Genomic DNA, 18,735 nt, shown 5'->3' on the forward strand with positions numbered 1-18,735 from the left:
TCTGTAGGGCTTCTCTGAATCACTTCTCCACCCAACCTGTAGCTGTGCCTGGGACTGCCCTGACCCAGGTGTAGGACCTTGTACTTGGCCTTGTTGAACTTAATGAGGTTGGCATCAGCCCACCTCTCAAGCATGTCAAGGTCCCTCTGGATGGCATTCCTTCCTCCAGTGTGCCAACTGAACTACACAGCTTGGTGTCATCAACAAATTTGCTAAGAGTGCATCAATCCCACTGCCCATGTCACTGACAAAGGATGTTGAACAGGATCAGTCCCAACACCAATCCCTGAGAAACACCATCAGTGATCTCCATATGGACATTGAGCCGTTGACCAGAACTCTTTGCGTGTGGCCATCCAGCCAATTCTTTATCCACCGAGTGGTCCATTCATCAAATTCATGTCTCTCTGTCTTCCTTAGTATCAACAGTAAGAAATGAAAGATCATAACTTGTTTGAAATAGTCGTGTCAGAAATGTTTAATTACAAGCCCAGTTTTGTTACCAGTTCATATGTGTCTTAACAGCATCGTCTTGCCTTTCTACAGAAAAAACCCATGTGATTCTGCAAAATTCCTGAGGCCCCATTCTGACCTCAACTTGTAATCTTGTGTGTATAACAGCTTACAGAGATAACTAGTTGTTAAGTTAGGTCTCACCTATATAGTTAAGAGCACGATGTTGCCTGAGTGCATGCTGCATGACAAATTTCTTAATACATAGCTTGCAACATTTATTGCTGTGTTGATTCTCCAGTGTGGGGGAAAAAAAAAAGTGTAGTCACTCAAATAAAAAGACATGACTCAAAGTACTCAGTGGAGTACACATGGAGAAAGAACTATTTTTAAATACTCCTGCTGGAAAATAAAGCTGCAGCCTGAATTCACAGCTAATGTAACTCTGTTTATACCATTACACTAGATGTTAATCTGCCTGCAGGAGTTTAAGACAGGAACTCATAAAACACTAGTGAAATAAAGGGAAGCCTGACTCAGTAAACTAATAGTGTTTGAATTTAACACATTGTAAAGGTGAGCAAGTACTGGCACGCTGAACATTTTTACTATCTGCTTGTTTTGGTTTTTGTTTTGCTATCTGCTTGGCTTTCACTATAAATATACCTGAAAACCAGTTCAACCAATCAATAAATCATTCTTCCCAAACTGCTGATACAAATTACAGAAGTCAGCATTCGGGCAACAAAATCTCCTGAACACAGAGTAGTTCCATGCTCCGGTGAAGAAGGAGGAAGATTTTCTTGAGAAGTTGTTGCCTGGGTACTGCCTCCTGCAGTGAGTGTGATCTGCACTGAGTGTATGAAAAGAAAGGAGTGAGGGCAGAATAGTGCCCTAAGCCCACTTCTTGGGGCAGCTGTGTAAACTGGTCTTCTGTTTTGCTGAGTTTACTTCCAAAAATACTAAGTGTGATTCTGCACCACCTTTGAGGTTGCCCTCTAGCTGCCTGGCCTGTGGAAGGAGGAGTAGCAACATCCTCACTGAAGCCCATGGAATCCAAACATGCCCATACTAATGTGGCATAGAACGTTTCTCATGGTGTGATAACACAGGTCAAGCTTCCCATTAGTTATGTCTTCTCTCAGGCTTTTGAGAAAAGACCTTTACATACAGGTCTGTGCCAGCCAGCAAAGGAAGTGTTCTTTTGCATTCAGCCAGGCCTTCACCTAGTTTAACATTTTCTCTTTGATAAAAATAGTGGAAATCTCAGTATCTTTGTTCTCTCTTCATAACTTTCTGGACACTGTGCACCCTTCCTGCCAGGGACAGTGGAAATGCACTTCAGGAAGGATTGTACCTTCTACGGCACAGTTTGTTCTCTGTTTTTAACTTGGCTGGTTGGTTGGGTTTTGTTGGGGTTTTGTTTGTTTGTTTGGTTGGTTTTGTTTTTGCTATCTGAAATTCACATTTATGGCTGTAGGAGTGAGCTGCCACATAATTAGTGTTTGCATCACATTCCAGTGCTCTGGTCATCCAGAAAGAATCAGCATGAGCAACCCGATTTGGAAAACTGCAGAGATGGAGAGCATGAGTGTAAGTGTGCACATGCTTCCCCTTGCAAGTAATTTTAGTTAATAAAACACCATAGAGACTCTTTGTCTTGTAATGACTTACTTAATCGAGATACAGTAAATATTAAGTTAGAATTACTGCCATCTGTGATTATACTTGAAAGGGACTGTGCAACAATATGTGATAATTCTGCTTACTTTACATATTCATGAACCATTGTCAGTAACAAGGAGTATCAGGTTGTTATGTGGGAAGAAGCTGTCTTCAAAGACTGAAGTAGTAGGGGAAGGATAATACCTGATACTATGAGAGAAATGCATGCCCATAATAACAAGGGGTTTTTTTTCCATATACATAAATAGGCTAGGAAAAACTTGGCTGACCTTATTAAGCATGGGATGATGGAGTAAGAACTGTAATGCTACTATCAAACAGGCAAATGTCATTCTAGGACTCCTCAAAATAGGTATTCCCAGTAGAGAGAAAAGATGTTGCCAGTGATGCTGTTGGTGTATCAATTCTTTTCACATGGATAAGGAGAAGAAACTAATTAAAACTTAATTAGGTGTTGAAAGGGTGCCAAGGATATGAAAGGAAATGAAGCTTTTTCATCTGGCAACATTAATACTGCAAAGCAAATTACTTTTCTCTAAATGCAAAGGAGACAGAGGGGGATAGGTGTGAGTCATGAAAAAGTTTAGAGCACCATCTGATGATCAACTGCTAGAGCAGAAAGCCAAATTATGTACTTTTGAGGTGAAATTTAATCAGTGGAGAGGAGCTGAATGTCAGGAGGGGCTTGTTGCCCCGGAATGCTCCTACCATGACTGCAATCGTAGGCCTTCTGAAGATGCTGGAGGTTGCTGTGATCTGCCTATAATTGGCTTCCACAGGCCAGCTCAAGTGAAACAGGCATCCTGAGACAGAGAGCAGGACCTGTCCCACTACAGAAGGAGAGATACCCAGACCACCGGACTGACTGAGGTTTGCCCAGCACTTGGTATCTGGACTCCAATACCCTAATTAATGATGAGGACAGCTGACCCTGGCTTGGGCAAGCCACTCTCTCACGGTGCCACCGTGGCTTCTGGTACCAGCAGGGAAGAGGCAGGATGGCGGCGGCCAACGGAGAAGAGTGCGCAGCGACCACTGGGTTTATCCGCCGTACCGAGGCGCTCAGGGGTAGTGGCGTGGTCGCCGGGGGTCCCGCCGCTGCGGGAGGCGGGGCTCCATTGCGCCCGGCCCAGCCTCTCCGCCCGCCCGCTCGCCCCATGTTTGCGGGCCGGGTCCGCGGGGTTGGGCTCTCAGCCCGGCTTTGTGCTCGCGGCCGTGCTCTGCGGGCGCGCTGGGACAGAATCTCGGGCACCTAGAGCAGTCTCACTTCCTACTCCGTCCCCTCCGGAGCTGCTGCGGCGCATGATGGCGGCGGCCCCTGTCGCGGAGGTGAGCAGCGCCAGCAGTAGCAGCAGCGATACCTCTAGTACGGGCGAGGAGGAGAGGATGAGACGCCTCTTCCAGACCTGCGACGGCGATGGGGATGGCTTCATCAGCAGGTAGCGACAGCGGGAGGAGGTTCTTTGCGGCACTGGTACGGAGCCCTCCCGTCCTTCCCCCTCCCTGCGGCTGATTGCCTCCCTGATTGCCTGTGAAGCCGCTTCTCAACTTGACGAGTTTGAGCAGTTCGCGGAGCGCAGATTCTGCCGACCTGTGGCTCTCGGAGCGAGGGGCTGAGAGCAGGGCACCGACGGTGCTTCCGCACCGAGAACTCTGGAGGGGCGCAGGGGAGGCAGGACAGGCACCGCCGGGAGCACTTACACTCCTGCGGGTCTGGAGAATCACGCCTTCTTAACCTTGGAGGTGTGCCTGACTTCATGCATTAGGCAGGTGTTTTTTTGCAAGAAAACAACTGGTCACAGGTAATCTAGGAGTAACCTCGTAGTGATCTACCAAATTGTCTCTTTATTTTAATGTGTTTTCAGCAATATCCTTGTTACGCAATCCATTTTAAATTCCTCTGCTGGACCCCATTTAGTTTTGGTATTGTGACCCGGGCTGACAGGTTTTGAAGAGGAAAGTGGTGAGCGTGTAATTTGCAGTAGGTAGTTGGAAATAAGATGAAGTGTTCATGTGTGTGGAAGTACTAGCAGTGTGTTTTTGTCAGGACTAGGTTTTGTTGGAACGGTATTTCTGGAGCTAGTCCGCTGCTCTCACATATCTTAAAAATACTGAACTAAAGGCGAGAATTGTCACAGGTGGTAGGAGCTTGCATTTTCAAAATGAAATGTATGCTAGTTGCATTGGTTAAGTACTCTAGAAAGCCGAGTCAGGCAGGGAATTTCTAAACCTGTCATCTAACCTGAAACCTGAGAATATGACCCTGCTAAAAGGCTAAGTAAATTTCAGTCCCCACTGTCATCTCTTTGGAGCCAGAAAGTTGAAAATTTGTATCAGCTAGCAGTCACTTTAAAAATTAAGGGTCATGATATTTCCTATCTAAACAGCTTCCCAAACTTTTCCCTTATTCTAGTGACTATTTTGGCAGTGTATTTCAGAAATGCAAACTTTGTAAATGTATGCTTTCTATTTGTTTACTGTCTTTGTGGAAATTACTCTGATGTATGAAAACAGGATGTTCACTGAAAGTGTACAGTGCCTCCTCAAGCACACTTGCTTGTTTGTGTTGTGATGCTTTTCTGCAGTGTAAACCCAATAGACTTCTGTATATTTATAATTTAAAGATCTTGCTGAGGGAATGCTAATGCTTTAGTGCTTGAGAGATGCTGCCATGACACATGCCACTCCTTTCTGATTGACTTCTTTTGCCTAAGTTTTGTTCCCAATTTGTATTCTGTGTATTTCAAAATGCGTGTTTCTGAATGTTGATTGAGCAACACTGCTGAAAGTTTTGAGAGCTCCAGGACATCTCTGAGGAGGGACATTGGATTCAACAGGTTGAAAGTCCTTCAAGAGATGGTCCATTGTTGAAGGTTCTAGTAATTTCCTTCAGAAAGGACATGTGCCTACAAGGCATGGCATTGCATGGCAAAGCATGATCAAGCTGGCATGCGCTTGATCAGAGAAGGTAGTGTAAAACTCTTCAAATAATAGCATGGAAACAAAGGCACAGATGGGGAGAGGAGGAGCAAGTCCTGAGATACTGATTTATTTTCAGGCTCTAAGTAGCTAGGATGATATGAAGGGGGCTTATAAGGATGCTGGGCAGGGACTCTTCATTAGGGACTGTAATGATAGGACAAGGTGTAATGGGTTAAAATTAAACAGGGTAAGTTTAGATTGGATATAAGGAAGATGTTCTTTACTGTAAGGGTGGTGAGGCAGTGGAATGGGTTGCCTAAGGAAGTTGTGAATGCTCCATCCCTGGAGGTGTTCAAGGCCAGACTGGACAGAGCTTTGGGTGGCATGGTTTAAGTGAGGTTTCCCTGCCCATGGCAGGGGGTTGGAACTAGATGATCTTCAGGTCCTTTCCAACCCTAACTATTCTATGGTTCTGTGATTCTATGAAAATGATGAAGTGCAATTAAGTGAGTACCATTGCTGGTTATAACCCAGAAGCAGCTGAATTATGGGGTATGAAGTGTTAAGCCTGTGTCTCTGAGGAACTGTTATGGTTTAAACCCAGAAACCATGCAGTTGTTCGCTCACTACCCCCCCCCCCCCCCCACCCTTCCTCCCTCCGTTCCTGGAGGGACTGGGAGGAGAATCAAAAGAATGTAACTCCCATGGGTTGACATAAGAACAGTCCACTAAGGTATAACACAAACCAATAATAATAATGATAAGGGAAATAACAAGGGAAGAGAATACAATGGCTCACCACCCACCGGCCAATAGCCAACCTGATCCGAGCAGTGATCTGGCCCTTCTGGGTAACTCCTAGTTACATCTCAGGCATGATGTGCGGTGGTATGGAATACCTCTTTGGCTAGTTTGGGTCAGGTGTCCTGTCTCTGCTCCCTCCCTGCTTCCCCTCCTTCCTGGCATGAGACTCAGAAAGTCCTTGGTCAGACTAAACATGACTGAGCAGCAGGTAAAAACGTCGGTGTTATCAGCACTGTTCCCAGGCTGAAAGTCAAAACCACAGCACTGCACCAGCTACTAAGAAAAAGAAAAATGACTGCTACTGCTGAACCCAGGACAGCATCATGTTTGACATGTGCACATTGACATTTTATGATATCTAGCTACACAAAAGTACTAGGAAAACATTAAAGTTTTAGCTTGCCAGTTTGTACTTTAATGGCTTTTGCTTCTTGGGGATTACTATTAGTTATTTTAACATCTTGCAGGTGCTCGGCATTTTTCTTATACTTCAACAGTAAGTGGTAACTTTACAACCATAATCCAAAACAAAAACCCAAACAAATGCAAAGGAGTCTAGTATTAAGGATAGATTCTGGATACTTCAAATCAACAGGATCAGCCTTGCTAGAAGCAGAAGGCAACCTTAAACACTGTTTACAGCAGAACTTTGCTTTTGCAGCTGAAGGTGGATTGTGTTGTTTTCACAAAAAGCTGTTAACTGAAAAAAAAACTCATTGCTTTCATTGTTTTGCTTTTTATTCTGTTTGCTTTGAAAAGCTTCAGAATCTGATCTTCCAGTTAAAAATGGGCTTAGTTTATGTCTGTGAGGAAAGTGATAGCATGCTCTTTTTTTTACAGGTGGTGGGCTAGATTAATGTCTTCTTTGGGAACTTAATTGCCTTGTGGGTTTATCATATGTGGATTGTACTGAAGTTTGTTTAGCACATCAAGAATTTAATCTTTACTACAAAAGTCACTAAATAGCTTTCCAGATTACTCTGTAAGGTCCAAATAAGATAACTGTGAATTTACAGGAAACTTTGGTTTAAAAAAAAAGGCAAAAAACAACAACAACAAAAAGAAGGTATGAGCTATGGAGGTAATGGATGAATAAAATATAAATTTTGTTACTCAGTTACATATGTGCTAGTTTTCTGATTTTAACTCTAAAACATGGGTAAGTAATTTATAGAGTCATGAAGTAAAAAGGTAAAGCTAGTGTTTAATCCTAGGGAGAATTGTTATAGTAATAATAATGGAATGATATTCTGTTTGTAGAGTTTGTTTGAAAATACTTTCTTCTGTGTACACAGATTTTTTTACACTGGGGTCAATGTCTTACAGAAAATCTCTGGTAAAAGTATTTAAAAATCCATAAACCTACTGATTTTATACTGAGCTTATACAACCTGTTGAAAGGACATGAAAGACTGCCTCCTTCAATAACCTTTCTCAGAAGCAGTTAAGAGGAACTTGTTGGATTTGATCTGTTATCTATGTGGTTTTAAGTGGTACATAGCTTTGGGAACTTGAAACCTTTGCAAGGACAAGCTTATACTTCCCTTGTTATTTGGCTGCAGTAGTAAGGTGTTCCCAGCATTCTTGCTGAGCGTACTTTGGCATAGTATATGCGTCATAGCAGGTTAGTGATTGAGGCTGACATCCAGTTACAATTTTTGGTTTATAATTAAATAAGCCGAGGTTTTGTAGCAAGTGGAAGAAACTGTGAAAGTATTTATTACTATAATTCAAGTTGTAAACTAGTGTTCATGTAAATTCATACATTAACTTGGTTTAACTAGATCAGTTTACAGTGTTCTTCATTTTTTTTTCTTTCTTCTCTTGCTATTTTCTGCATGTAAAGTAAGAACTGCTTAGAAGTCTAAGTGCCAAAACTGACTGTCCTGGAATCTTCTTATATAAATGGGTAGAGAGCAGCCTTATATCTGGAACATTCTGGAATAAAAGTAATCTTTTAGTTACTTAAAACATATTTTCCCTACCTAAAATATGAGATATTTTACTCTTTGTTATCTGATTGTGGGACAGACGTTTAATTAAGAGTCGTACAGAATTTGTCTTCTTGACTTCTTCTGTAAGTCTTCAGGAGACACTGAAGCATAAAAACAGTGCACTGGAGTTAAGACATTTTTGTTTCTTCCTTTTCTTCATACCTTCAAGTAAGATATATGATGTTGCTATTGAAAACCCATTCATACTTGAAGCCAAGTCAGGTCTGAAACACATTTAACATATTCTAGGTGACGGAAAAGGTAGTAAGTACATAAGGAAAGACATTTATTTACCAAACCCCTGCAGCTACTATATTACCCCAGTGCAGAATGTTACCAAATAAGAATTCTGATATTCCACAGAGGTGTAAATGATTAATTACACACAGGACACAGAGCGTACAGAAGACTGCACAGGATAAAGAGAAATAACTTTTTTATGATGAGGATGGCAGAGCACTGAAACAGGATGCCTTGGGGGGTTGTGGAGTCTCCTCTGGAGACATTAAAAACCTTGGACGTGTTCCTGTGTAAGCTACTTCAGGTAGCCCTGCCCTTAACAGGGGAGTTTTACTAGGTGATCTCCAGATGTCCCTTCCAACTCTAACGATTCTGTGAAGTAGAAGCTGCTGTGAGTGCTAGGTATCAGCAGACTAGGGAGTGATAAAACCATATATTCTGCAAGCAAGAGGTTTAGAAAAAGATCAACTCTGTAACATTGAACAAGTGGAAATAAAAAACTGCCTTTGAAGACTTGTGAGAGAATATTACCCTGCTAGTTTTGCAGGTACAGAGGTTTCAGATTTCAAACACAGTTTGGTTCCAGTACTGCACAATCCGAAGTCTGGCCTGAATCCAGCTGTTTAACAAGTGAACATCATTTATGAGCATTCTGCAAAATGTCACCAATATGGGATCAAGGCTTTGCTAAGTCCTTGTGTTTGGTCTGGGTTTTCATTTTGCTGTGCTGTTTTTACCATGGAGTTGGAAAAGTTATTAGACGTCAGTACACAATTTTATTCTCACTTAAGATCTTGATTATTTGCTCTGTGCTTTCTTTAACCATGTGAAAGCCTGAAACAACTCAGTTTTACGAATTCCAGCAAAAAATACCTGAACCGTGGTAAATGACATTGTCCTAGTTTTTGAGTGTCAGCTCTCAGGTTCTGTTCCTAGACTTAATTTTATTTTCATCCATCTCCATTAGGAACCTGTCACAGAGTCTGTCATCCATGTAACTGAAGGAGTGCTTTTGTAAGTATACTTACTGTACACCAAATAAGGTGGTGAGTTGAAGTACTGTGCTGTTTTGTGCATGATTGTACTTTGTTTTCTCTGTTTCTCTTGGGACTTGCCTTAATCAATGCTTCCACAGTTGCACAGAGTTCTGTGGGACTTTAGTCTTTATCTTCCACAGGTCCTTTCATCATAGCCATAACCATCATGAGCATCATAACCAAAAAAGGAGCAAGTTATGGGGGAAGACAAATGGAAGAATTTAGATAGGAAGACACCCTGAAATACTTAGTTTAGCATGCAGGAAAAGATACGCATCTTTAAACATTGTGTCTAGAAAATACATGCCCAAGAACCAGCATTCATTAAAGGCTTATGTATTTCAAAGTCTGTATTTGTTACCAGAAATACACAGAATCACAGAATCCCAAGGGTTGGAACGGACCTCAAAAGATCATCTAGTCCAACCTCCCTGCAAGAGCAGGGTAACCTAGAGTACATCACACAGGAACTTGTCCAGGCGGGCCTTGAATATCTCCAGCATAGGAGACTCCACAACCTCCCTGGGCAACCTGTTCCAGTGCTCTGTCACTCTTACAGTAAAGAATTTGTTTCTTATGTTAACGTGGAACATCCTATGCTCCAGTTTACACCCATTGTCCCTTGTCCTATCACTGGATATCACTGAAAAAAGCCTAGCTCCATCATCCTGACATCCACCCTTTACATACACAATGAGGAATATATTCAAACTTGGATTTTCTGAACCTTTCGTATTTTTTAATTAGTTAGCTATCCTGTTCTTATAGTAGACATCAGGCATGTGAATAATACAGCATTAATAGCTGGAGCTATCATTTTAAATTTAGTGAAGTTAGTTGGTGTGTTTTATGCAGGTTATTGCATTTTTCTTATAGGTATTAATAATCTAGAAAAAAATTACTTTTATCTCAGTCTTGTTGTTACATGGTATTGTATTCTTTTTCTTGGGAGCTTGATGTCCAAATAGACTGTAGTGTAGAAAAAAATAAACAGTCACTTGAGAACACAATTGTCAAACTTTTGATCCCTTTGAAAATTACTATCCAGTTAATGTGTAACTGCTGAATTTCTTATCTTTATTCATTTTTATTGAATTTATTAATTTTTAAGGAGGTTGTTGCTAATACATGTTATTTAGATTATGACTATAAGAGAATTGAACCTCTCTTTAAAGCCTGTAATTGCTCTTTCGGGGCCCTGGATGGAAAAAAAAAAAAAAAAGAAAGTGTTAGACTTTTTTTTTGTTCTGTGTTCCTGGTTTGTTGTTTCACTGTTATCTTTTCTTGGGTTTCTTGGTGCCAATTCTGAAATATTATAATCACTGATATAACTGATATGCACTGATATCATTGATATGCCCTATTACTCTCCCCCCAGAGGTGATGGGGAGCAGGGGACCTCACAAGATGCTTTGGTATCTGGCCTTTGTGGCATATCCATAACCCTAGGTTTATAACACAGAAATTGCTGCTGACTGTTGTAGCAGCATGACTGGGACTACAGTAGGTATTTGAATTTGTCTCAGTCATGTGTGATTGCATCTTCTGCTTATTGCAGACAAGGCAGTTAGCAATCTACATAACCACTGTTGGTTGGCTCATGTTTCCAAGGAGCAACTTTCTAGATCTGCTCAGAATTAATTTGCTAAAACCTGTAGTTTGATGTTTATGCATGGGTTGACTGTTTTGGAAGGCACTTAGATGAAAGAAGAATTCCACCAGTGGGTGGTTAACTCCTTTATTTTTTTTGTCTCCCATTGTTTGTCCAGTTTGAAGATACCATTGTGAATGAATTCTAAAACAATTTTTAAAAAATCCTCCATCACAGAATGAGTGGGGTAGGGTAATTAGTGTCTGAAACTGGTTCAAGCAGCAGGTCATGCCTGTTTTGATGGGAAGCAAGGAGCCTCACAAGAGGCTTGGACACTGCCTTTTCTTGCACATGCACAGCTCTAAACTAGGTGCCTGTATGCCTTACGAAATGAACTAGGAAAACTGGAAGTTTCATGGTTTTCTTTGAAGTCAGCCTCTGCTGCTTATGAGTTGTGCCACTGTGTGCGGTCCTGAAGTTTTGTTCTGTTTACATGACAATTTGTTCAGTCATGTAACTCTCCTGGCTGAAAACTAGCTCAGTAAGAAATATTTATTTCCAGCATGGTCAGGTCTTGGTTCTGGCTTCTGATGTTTAATATTAGCACAAGGTGGGGTAAGAGATGTGAGCTTGGGGTTTAATTGTGATCCCTCTGGTTATGTCTGCTTGATTTTTAAACATGATTCATTCCAAGTGCTCCAAGCTCTAAAAGTTAATTCATTACCATAAAAATGACATTGTTTTAAGAAGTGTAGAACTACAGCAGAGGTTTTATTTAGACTTCTGGTATCTCAGCTGGAAAATAAAAGAGAATAGCAAGGCTAGTGTTGTGTCTAATTATGTGTTGTCCAAAGTATGAGCTTTAGGTGTCCTCTAACGAAAAATAGCTATGCTGTAGATACATGGCTTTTCAAATTCAGCTTACTTCTACTTTGAATGCTCATATGTATCTTTTAGAATAAATAATACTAATGTTGAAAGCATCCTAACGTAGTGACTATTTGCATGCATGATGTTGTATGTAATTAACTGTTATGAGCTGTGAATAATTGTATTCAGCATGTTGAATATCTCTTCTTAGAGGTTTTCTGCAGCATGCTTTCATATTTAATAGAACAAACCAGTATTTATGTAGTATAAGCAGGTATTCTATATAATCCCTTATATAATTTTTAAGGGTAAGTTAGGTAAAAAATACCAGACTGCTTCTGAACATAAACTGTGCTTCTGATAGACTCTACCACATGTCAGGAACTGTAGGTTGAATTGATACTGTTTTAGCAAATTTGAATCTAGTAAGCAGCACAAAAGAAAGCACAGAATGACTGAGGTCCTATTCACAAACTCTGCTTCTCTGTTGATAAAAGGATCTTTGTTTGCAATAGCTTTGTCTCCAGAGATGACAGCCTTAGCCAAAAATGGACACACTTTTCTCACAGTTCATGAGACACAGTTTGTGTTAACAGTTTAATGTAGATGTTTGGAGTATGCCATTTGGGTTATTTCTAATGCATAGAATGTGCTTTTGTTGTGCCATCTATAAAACACACATTTCTGTTCTGGAATTTCCTGTGGCAGGCTGACAGTCATGTCCATCTCTGGCAGGAAATAGAGGGAACCAGACACACTGGTGGAAGGTGCTGACTGTCAAAGGGAGCCTTCCTCCTGCTTTCCCAGAAGAAGGAGTGGTGGTATAGGTGGCATGCCTGCAATAATACTATGAGAGGTAGCCTAGCTGGGACAGACCAGTGAAGTAAAAGCTTAGCTAGTTGAATTATTAATGTAAGTGTACAGGGCATGGGGGCTGCCTGACTAGTTAACTCTGTCTCTTTCCTGCTGTTGCTCAGTGTAGCAGAACAGACTCAGGTCCAAGTTAATTGTGAACTGACAGAACAGGCATTGGAACATGCAAGACAGAAAATGAAACTAGCAGAGATTTCAGAGTGTAATAAAAAAAAAATTTCAAAATATGGTTAACAGTAACAGGAAAACCAGGGAAAGGCTACCCAAGAGATGGAGCCAGTAAGCTGTTGATGGCTGATGCTGAGAAGTATAAAATGTTCTCTTTTCTATAGTTCGCACTACTGAAAATATCAAATCCTGCAAATAGGACCAGTAACAAATACCTTGAAAGGAAGAAGAAGGAAAACTTACAGACTAGTTGGTGTTGTTTCAGTTAGCTGAACTTGAAAATATTGATGTAAGATTCATAAGCACCAGACTCTTTTGCAGTTGTTTGTTGGTTGGCTGGTTGTTTTTGTTTTTTCCCATGGGTTTTCCAAAAGATAGGATTAACAGAAAATGGGGAAAGAAAATATGCTGCTTCAAAATTGTGACATGGGGATCTGTCTGCAGACAGACTATAACTGTCTGAATATGGATTTATTAAGAAAAAGTTGAGTCAAACCCATTTGATCTTTCTCAATTCTGGTAAGAATACACCACTAATGGTGGAAATGAAACAATAGATGAATTCTGGCTTGCCTTTGTGAAGGCTTTTGATGTTGTTTTATGACACTTATAAGTGAGCCAGAGAAGCAGGGTAAGGGAAAGTGTTTGGTTTGGGTTTGTTTTCAAGTTTAATTTAGAGATCATTAGATATCAGTAGTTTGTTTTACAAGCAAAAGACTGTATCAGACTGAAATTGGAAGCATGGCCTGTGCCAAATCAGTACATTTAATGGTTAATGATCTGAATGACTGGATGAGTAAGCTTTCTTAAATCTGAAATTACACCAAGCTGAGGAAGATTGGAGACATGCTGGAGGATAAGATTGGAGTATGAATTGATGTTGATGAATTGAAGAAATGGCCTGAAAAAAAAATCCATTGAGATAACATATGGATAAGTACTTGATAGTATATTTTGTGGTAAAAATACAGGATGTGTGATTGAAGAAAATCTTCTGAGGTCTGAAGTTAAACTAGAATTAACAGTACTGTGCTATTGTAAGATACTTTTTTCCATGTGTGTTTTAATGTGGTGTTTAGTTTTATGTGCCGTTACCCATCCAGATGGTGGATCAGTTTTAACCATCAAGCACAGCTCACTGAAGGTAATCAGAGGTGCAGAAATTTGAGTTCTTGGAAGAAGGTGGGACATCTGATGTTGTGTTTTAAATAGGTAATGACTTTTTTTCTTATCCACTGTGATTGCAGAAACAGACTGTTAACTTTCTTCATTATGTAATGTTCTGAATTACAGCTGGGATGTTTTAAATTAGGAAACTTGCAGGAGAGAACAGTGCTAGGACAGATCAGCAATGGAGGTCATGGCAGCCTTAAAAAGAGCTTAGACACCCATCCATCAGTAATGACATGGGTACATTTTTCCCTGTCACTTGGTAGAGTGTTGGGATAATCTTATTATGTGCTTATTATGTGCATGGTCTTACTATGTGCTGTATTTCTGTGTGGTGACATTTTAATGGCATAAAGCTCTTTCATTCAGTTGACCTGTAGAATTCTGAGAATGGAGTGCTGCATTACCCCTCTTTAGATTTCAGACACGACTAAAACTGCTTGCTTTCCTTCACCTTTTCATTCAGTTTTCCAGAACAGACTCCTCCCAGCTTCCTTTAATCTGGGCTACTATTTCTCCCTTTTCTTCTCCTGAAGCTTGTTTGAGTCTTACTTTCCCTTGATCCCATAATAGCAGCTGTGTACCCTGGTTCTTTTAATGATGCCATGTTGGGAATTGTAGAATCATAGAATGGTTTGGATCAGAAAGGACCTTACAATCATCTAGTTCTGACCCCCTGCTATGGGCAGGGATGCCTCTCACTAGACCATGGCGCCAAGAAAATAGACGATGTTTGAGAATGTAGGAGAACAGTTCAAAGCAATATTGTGTTTCTGGTGCAGAGTTTAATTTCTGTACTCTAAAACTGCTGGCACCATGATGTGGTTGGTGTTATGGTCCTCTGTTTTTGTTCCTTCCTTGTATGGGCTAATTTCTTCTGTGAATATAGCCATCTTGTTAACTTCTGCAGCACTTTTCTTGTCTTTTTTTTTTTTGAGTCATGTGCATTCTCGCTGTTAGAACTTCATTGCTGTCTTATGCTGTATAATAGGTTATTCGCTGAGTTTTGCAATGTGTCTCTTGTGCTTGTATGACAATCAATGCAAGACCCCATATAGACTCCAAATATGCAGAACCCAATATTTGTGGAAAAAATACCTCTTTGTGGAACTTTGGCCTGGCTTAGTGACCTTTGTTCTTCCTCACTTGCTTTCAACTTTGTTTACAATTTGCCTTCATTCTTTTGTAACTGTGAAAAAAAGAAAACCACCAAAATCTTGTAAATAGCAAATGTCAACCAATGTTTTTATGTCTTACCAAGTTTTCATGTCACATGACAAAATATCAGCATGAATGCCCTTCCTGATCACAGAGAGGTGTTAAAACTCAAGCCTCAGTGTGAGTTTTCAAAACCCAATTATCAGCTCGTTGCTGCTCAGGGTTTTAACCAGCTGTGTAGTGTCCAGCTACTGTGCCTGTTCTGCATCCCATCCTGCCTGATGTTATTTGTGATTTGGCAAAAATATCAGCTTAGCTGCAAATGTCTCCCTTGACACTTACGCCTTGTGCTGACAATATATACACAAAAGAAAACAAACAAAATTAATTTTGTTAAATAATCTATAGACTATTCCAAATATATATGAAATTAATTGTCTACACTTCAATTTATCAGTCTTTCTACATACGAGTCTAGTGCAGAGAATGAATGCACTTTATTAAAATGAGAATGAGGGCTTTCTTGCTCGACAGCAGCTGTCAGGCAGGTGTATTGTTGCAGTAAGTTCATTGTTTGTCCTTTCTTTGTAGTGTCTAGGTAGTAGTAGGTGGAAAATTCTGACTGTTCTGAAGTTGTACTAATTACTACTTCAGAAGCTGTAACTTCAGTCTTGCTTTACCTCTTCCTTTTAAAGGTAACAGGGAAATGCTGAATGAGTCTTATCAGGATGACCTGCACTCAGACAGTAATAGCTTCTATATTTTTAAACCATCAAAATCAGTCGAAGGAATTAGAGAATAAAAAAAATACTTCCTGAAGTATTTATATGTGAAATGGCCTGTGCAAACTGGTAACTGTTGAGATTGTTATAAAGGTAATGAAATCTGATGTTTCTGAGTATAAATTGATTAGAGGAACAGAAACTTCTTTCTTGTGGCTGTCACTAGTTCTGTTAATTGGTTCTTCAGAAAAGCTTGCCAAGTAAGAACTTACATGGATGATTGTCTCCTTTCCTAGTCTTCTAGTCTCGTAACCTTTAAAAGTTATCTCTGTCTTTGGGTGCATACCTCTAGGTGCTTTGTTTGCCAAAGACCATAGTGTAATACAAAGGACTTCTCTAACTTTTATTCTGTTGCTTGTGCATTCTGTGAATATGAGATAGCTTTGGAGTTGTAATAAATTACTCCTGTTGGTACAGATTAAGAAATAAGCATTTTGTACAACCTGTTTCCTATGCTTAGGGCAGGTTATCTAGCCATTTATTTCCCCATCTGAAATTCTGATAAAGGTTTTATGATCTGAGCAAAAGGAAAAGAGTCTTTTAGCCTTCTGGTGGAAACATGCCTGTAATTTGTGTTGCAGTTGTTGCTGCCTGTTCTCTCAACTTAGAATCATAGAATCATAGAAAAGTTAGGGTTGGAAAGGACCTTAAGATCATCTAGTTCCAACCACCCCTGCCATGGGCAGGGACACCACAACTTTCCTCCCTAGACCTTACATGAAGTCTTTGTGTAATGATAGTTTATCAGCTGTGCATTTGTACGTCCTTCGGGTTGTAAGAATGAGATGATGAGCTTTTACCTGAAGTTTTTTTCATTGATGATCAGTGAGGCAAGTGAGCTGGAGGACAGCTTATTTTGTAAGTTTTGTTGATGGAAGAACTCATATGAATTTTGAGTATTGGTCAGTGTGATGGAATTGCTCTGACAGTTGAAGGTCTCCACATGTAAGTCACCGCAGGTCCTGTTTCACAAAGGTGAAGATGTGATTTTTTGTCCTGGTAGGACAGTGAGTTGTGGGAAGTAAAGAAAATGAGCAGGCTGGCTTGTGATACAAATAAACAGGAGGTTAGTTTTCGTCTGGAGGGAATAGTGCTGTTATTGGCCTAGTGCTAGCTTATCTTCCTTTGTCGTGAACTGGTGTGTGGTGCTAAGTAAACAAAAACTCTTCGCTTTATTATGGTCAGTTTTATGCTGGTTTAACTGCCTCCTGAGACAGCCCTAGTGGAGGAAAATGTGGGGAGACAGGTGGGAAAGTGGCATCATTGCTTTTGACATCAGCAGGCTGACCTACTGTATCCCGAATTCTTGCTTGTTATTATGGACAAGTAGAAAATAGAGCAAACAAAGAGAAAACAGAGTTTAAGAAAAAAATGCCAAGGTCATTGCCTGAATTGTTTGCATGTAGTTGCTTATAGGAAAGTCAAAGCTTGGGAACTGGTATATTTCTATGATTTAACTGTGAGGGTCTTGAATTGCTGTGAGAGTCAGAGACAATGGGGCATGAGGCCCGGAAATAGCAGCACAGCAGCTGGGTAAGTGTCCAGCTGGGCGTGCGCTGGAGATTGGTGGCTACACCAAGGAACTAAACTAAACACTTTCCTACCAAGGATAAAAGTGATCCAACTCCAGTGATTCCAGTATATATTTTATATTGGCAGCTTCTTACTGCTTCATTTCCTGGGGATCTTACAGAGTGCTCCATGAGACAGGTATTTCCAGGTTAGGTTAGTCCATTTTTAATTAGTCACTGTCTGCAGTATTGGTCTAGAAGTGACTCACAGCTGCATGGAACAGGTTTTCTTACACTGTTTTTTTTACTCTACTTGCTTATAGGGAACTTGGGTGCATCCTTAATTTTGACTTTTCTTCCTCAAACGTGTTCATGCTTTTAGACTGCAAGTTGTATAAGCAAAGATTAAATGTTTACCCTTTTAGTAGCTGAAAATTTAAACAGTTTTGAGTTCCAATAGTTTAAGTTCCAGTGGGGGCAGAGGGGGGGGGGTTGGAAGTAAATCTTTAAAGTCCCTTCCAACACAAACCATTCTATGATTCTATAAATATCTACTTGCTTATGGCATTACATAGTGGCTGTAAAACTATCCTTACCAGACTTCCTTTCTAAATTTTGTAAAACATAAGGTGGTAAAAGAATGAGAAAATTACTCCACTCATTCTTTATTCATTGACAAGACTCAAAGCTAAGAACAAAACTGTGACCAAAATTTTAACTGGAAGTATCAATCACTTATATTTGGCCTACGGAATGTAATTGAATTCTCTTATAGTAATGTTATTTCTTGTTATAAGTGGAGATTTTATTCAGGTTTATTCTTTACTAAAGTACATGGTCATAATATTATTATTATTACAGTCCAATTTTACTGTTAACATCTCTGCTAAGAATTCTGTTGGGACAGCTCTGGAATTCCTGGAAGAAAAGAGGATGAAAGGAAGGTCTTTTGGCTCTGCCTTTTTTTGGTGGCTGAGCCTCCGGAGTAGCAGCAGATTAAGGCAGGTCTGAGTCTATCAACATTATTTCCTGCTGTGTGTGAAACCTTGAGCATGTGGAAGGGAGCAGAGGTGCTTTATCTGTGTGCTCAGGAAGATTATTTGGTCTCGATTTACTATTGCAAAGTTATGTTTGCCTAAGAACAGCAAGGGGTTTTTTAGTGATTTATGTCTTGAAAAAAGGCAGTATGACAGTATCTTCAGAAAAACCGTCTGCGTTATGAGAGGCTGGTTTAGTCTCTTGTGAAGCAAATGATTGAGGAAGTTCACTGAGCTGCACATCTGCCACTGTTAAGGACTATGAGGTGTTCATCTAATAGCTCACTTCCATTGTATCCAGTTAACATCGCGTACCTTTTATTCCTGCTGTTCGTTAGGTAGGCTTGTTAATGTTTATTCACCTTTATTTAGTTATCAACTTCTGATTTTATTTTTTTTTTACCAACTACTACTGTTGAGAATTCCTTAAAAATACTTA

The 18,735-nt window shown here is 40.2% G+C and overlaps 1 protein-coding gene across 1 annotated transcript in view; it reads left to right on the top strand.

The window, feature by feature from the left end:
• Positions 1–3,441: 3,441 nt before the first annotated feature.
• MCC (MCC regulator of WNT signaling pathway) overlaps positions 3,442–18,735 on the top strand; it is a 202,095-nt gene continuing 186,801 nt past the window's right edge. Inside the window, exon 1 of the mRNA XM_005142071.3 lies at positions 3,442–3,578. Within this exon, the coding sequence (XP_005142128.1) occupies positions 3,442–3,578 (137 nt within the window). The remainder of the gene's footprint in view (positions 3,579–18,735) is intronic.

Source organism: Melopsittacus undulatus, chromosome Z, assembly GCF_012275295.1.
Source record: "Melopsittacus undulatus isolate bMelUnd1 chromosome Z, bMelUnd1.mat.Z, whole genome shotgun sequence".
In the NCBI taxonomy this organism is placed as follows: domain Eukaryota; kingdom Metazoa; phylum Chordata; class Aves; order Psittaciformes; family Psittaculidae; genus Melopsittacus; species Melopsittacus undulatus.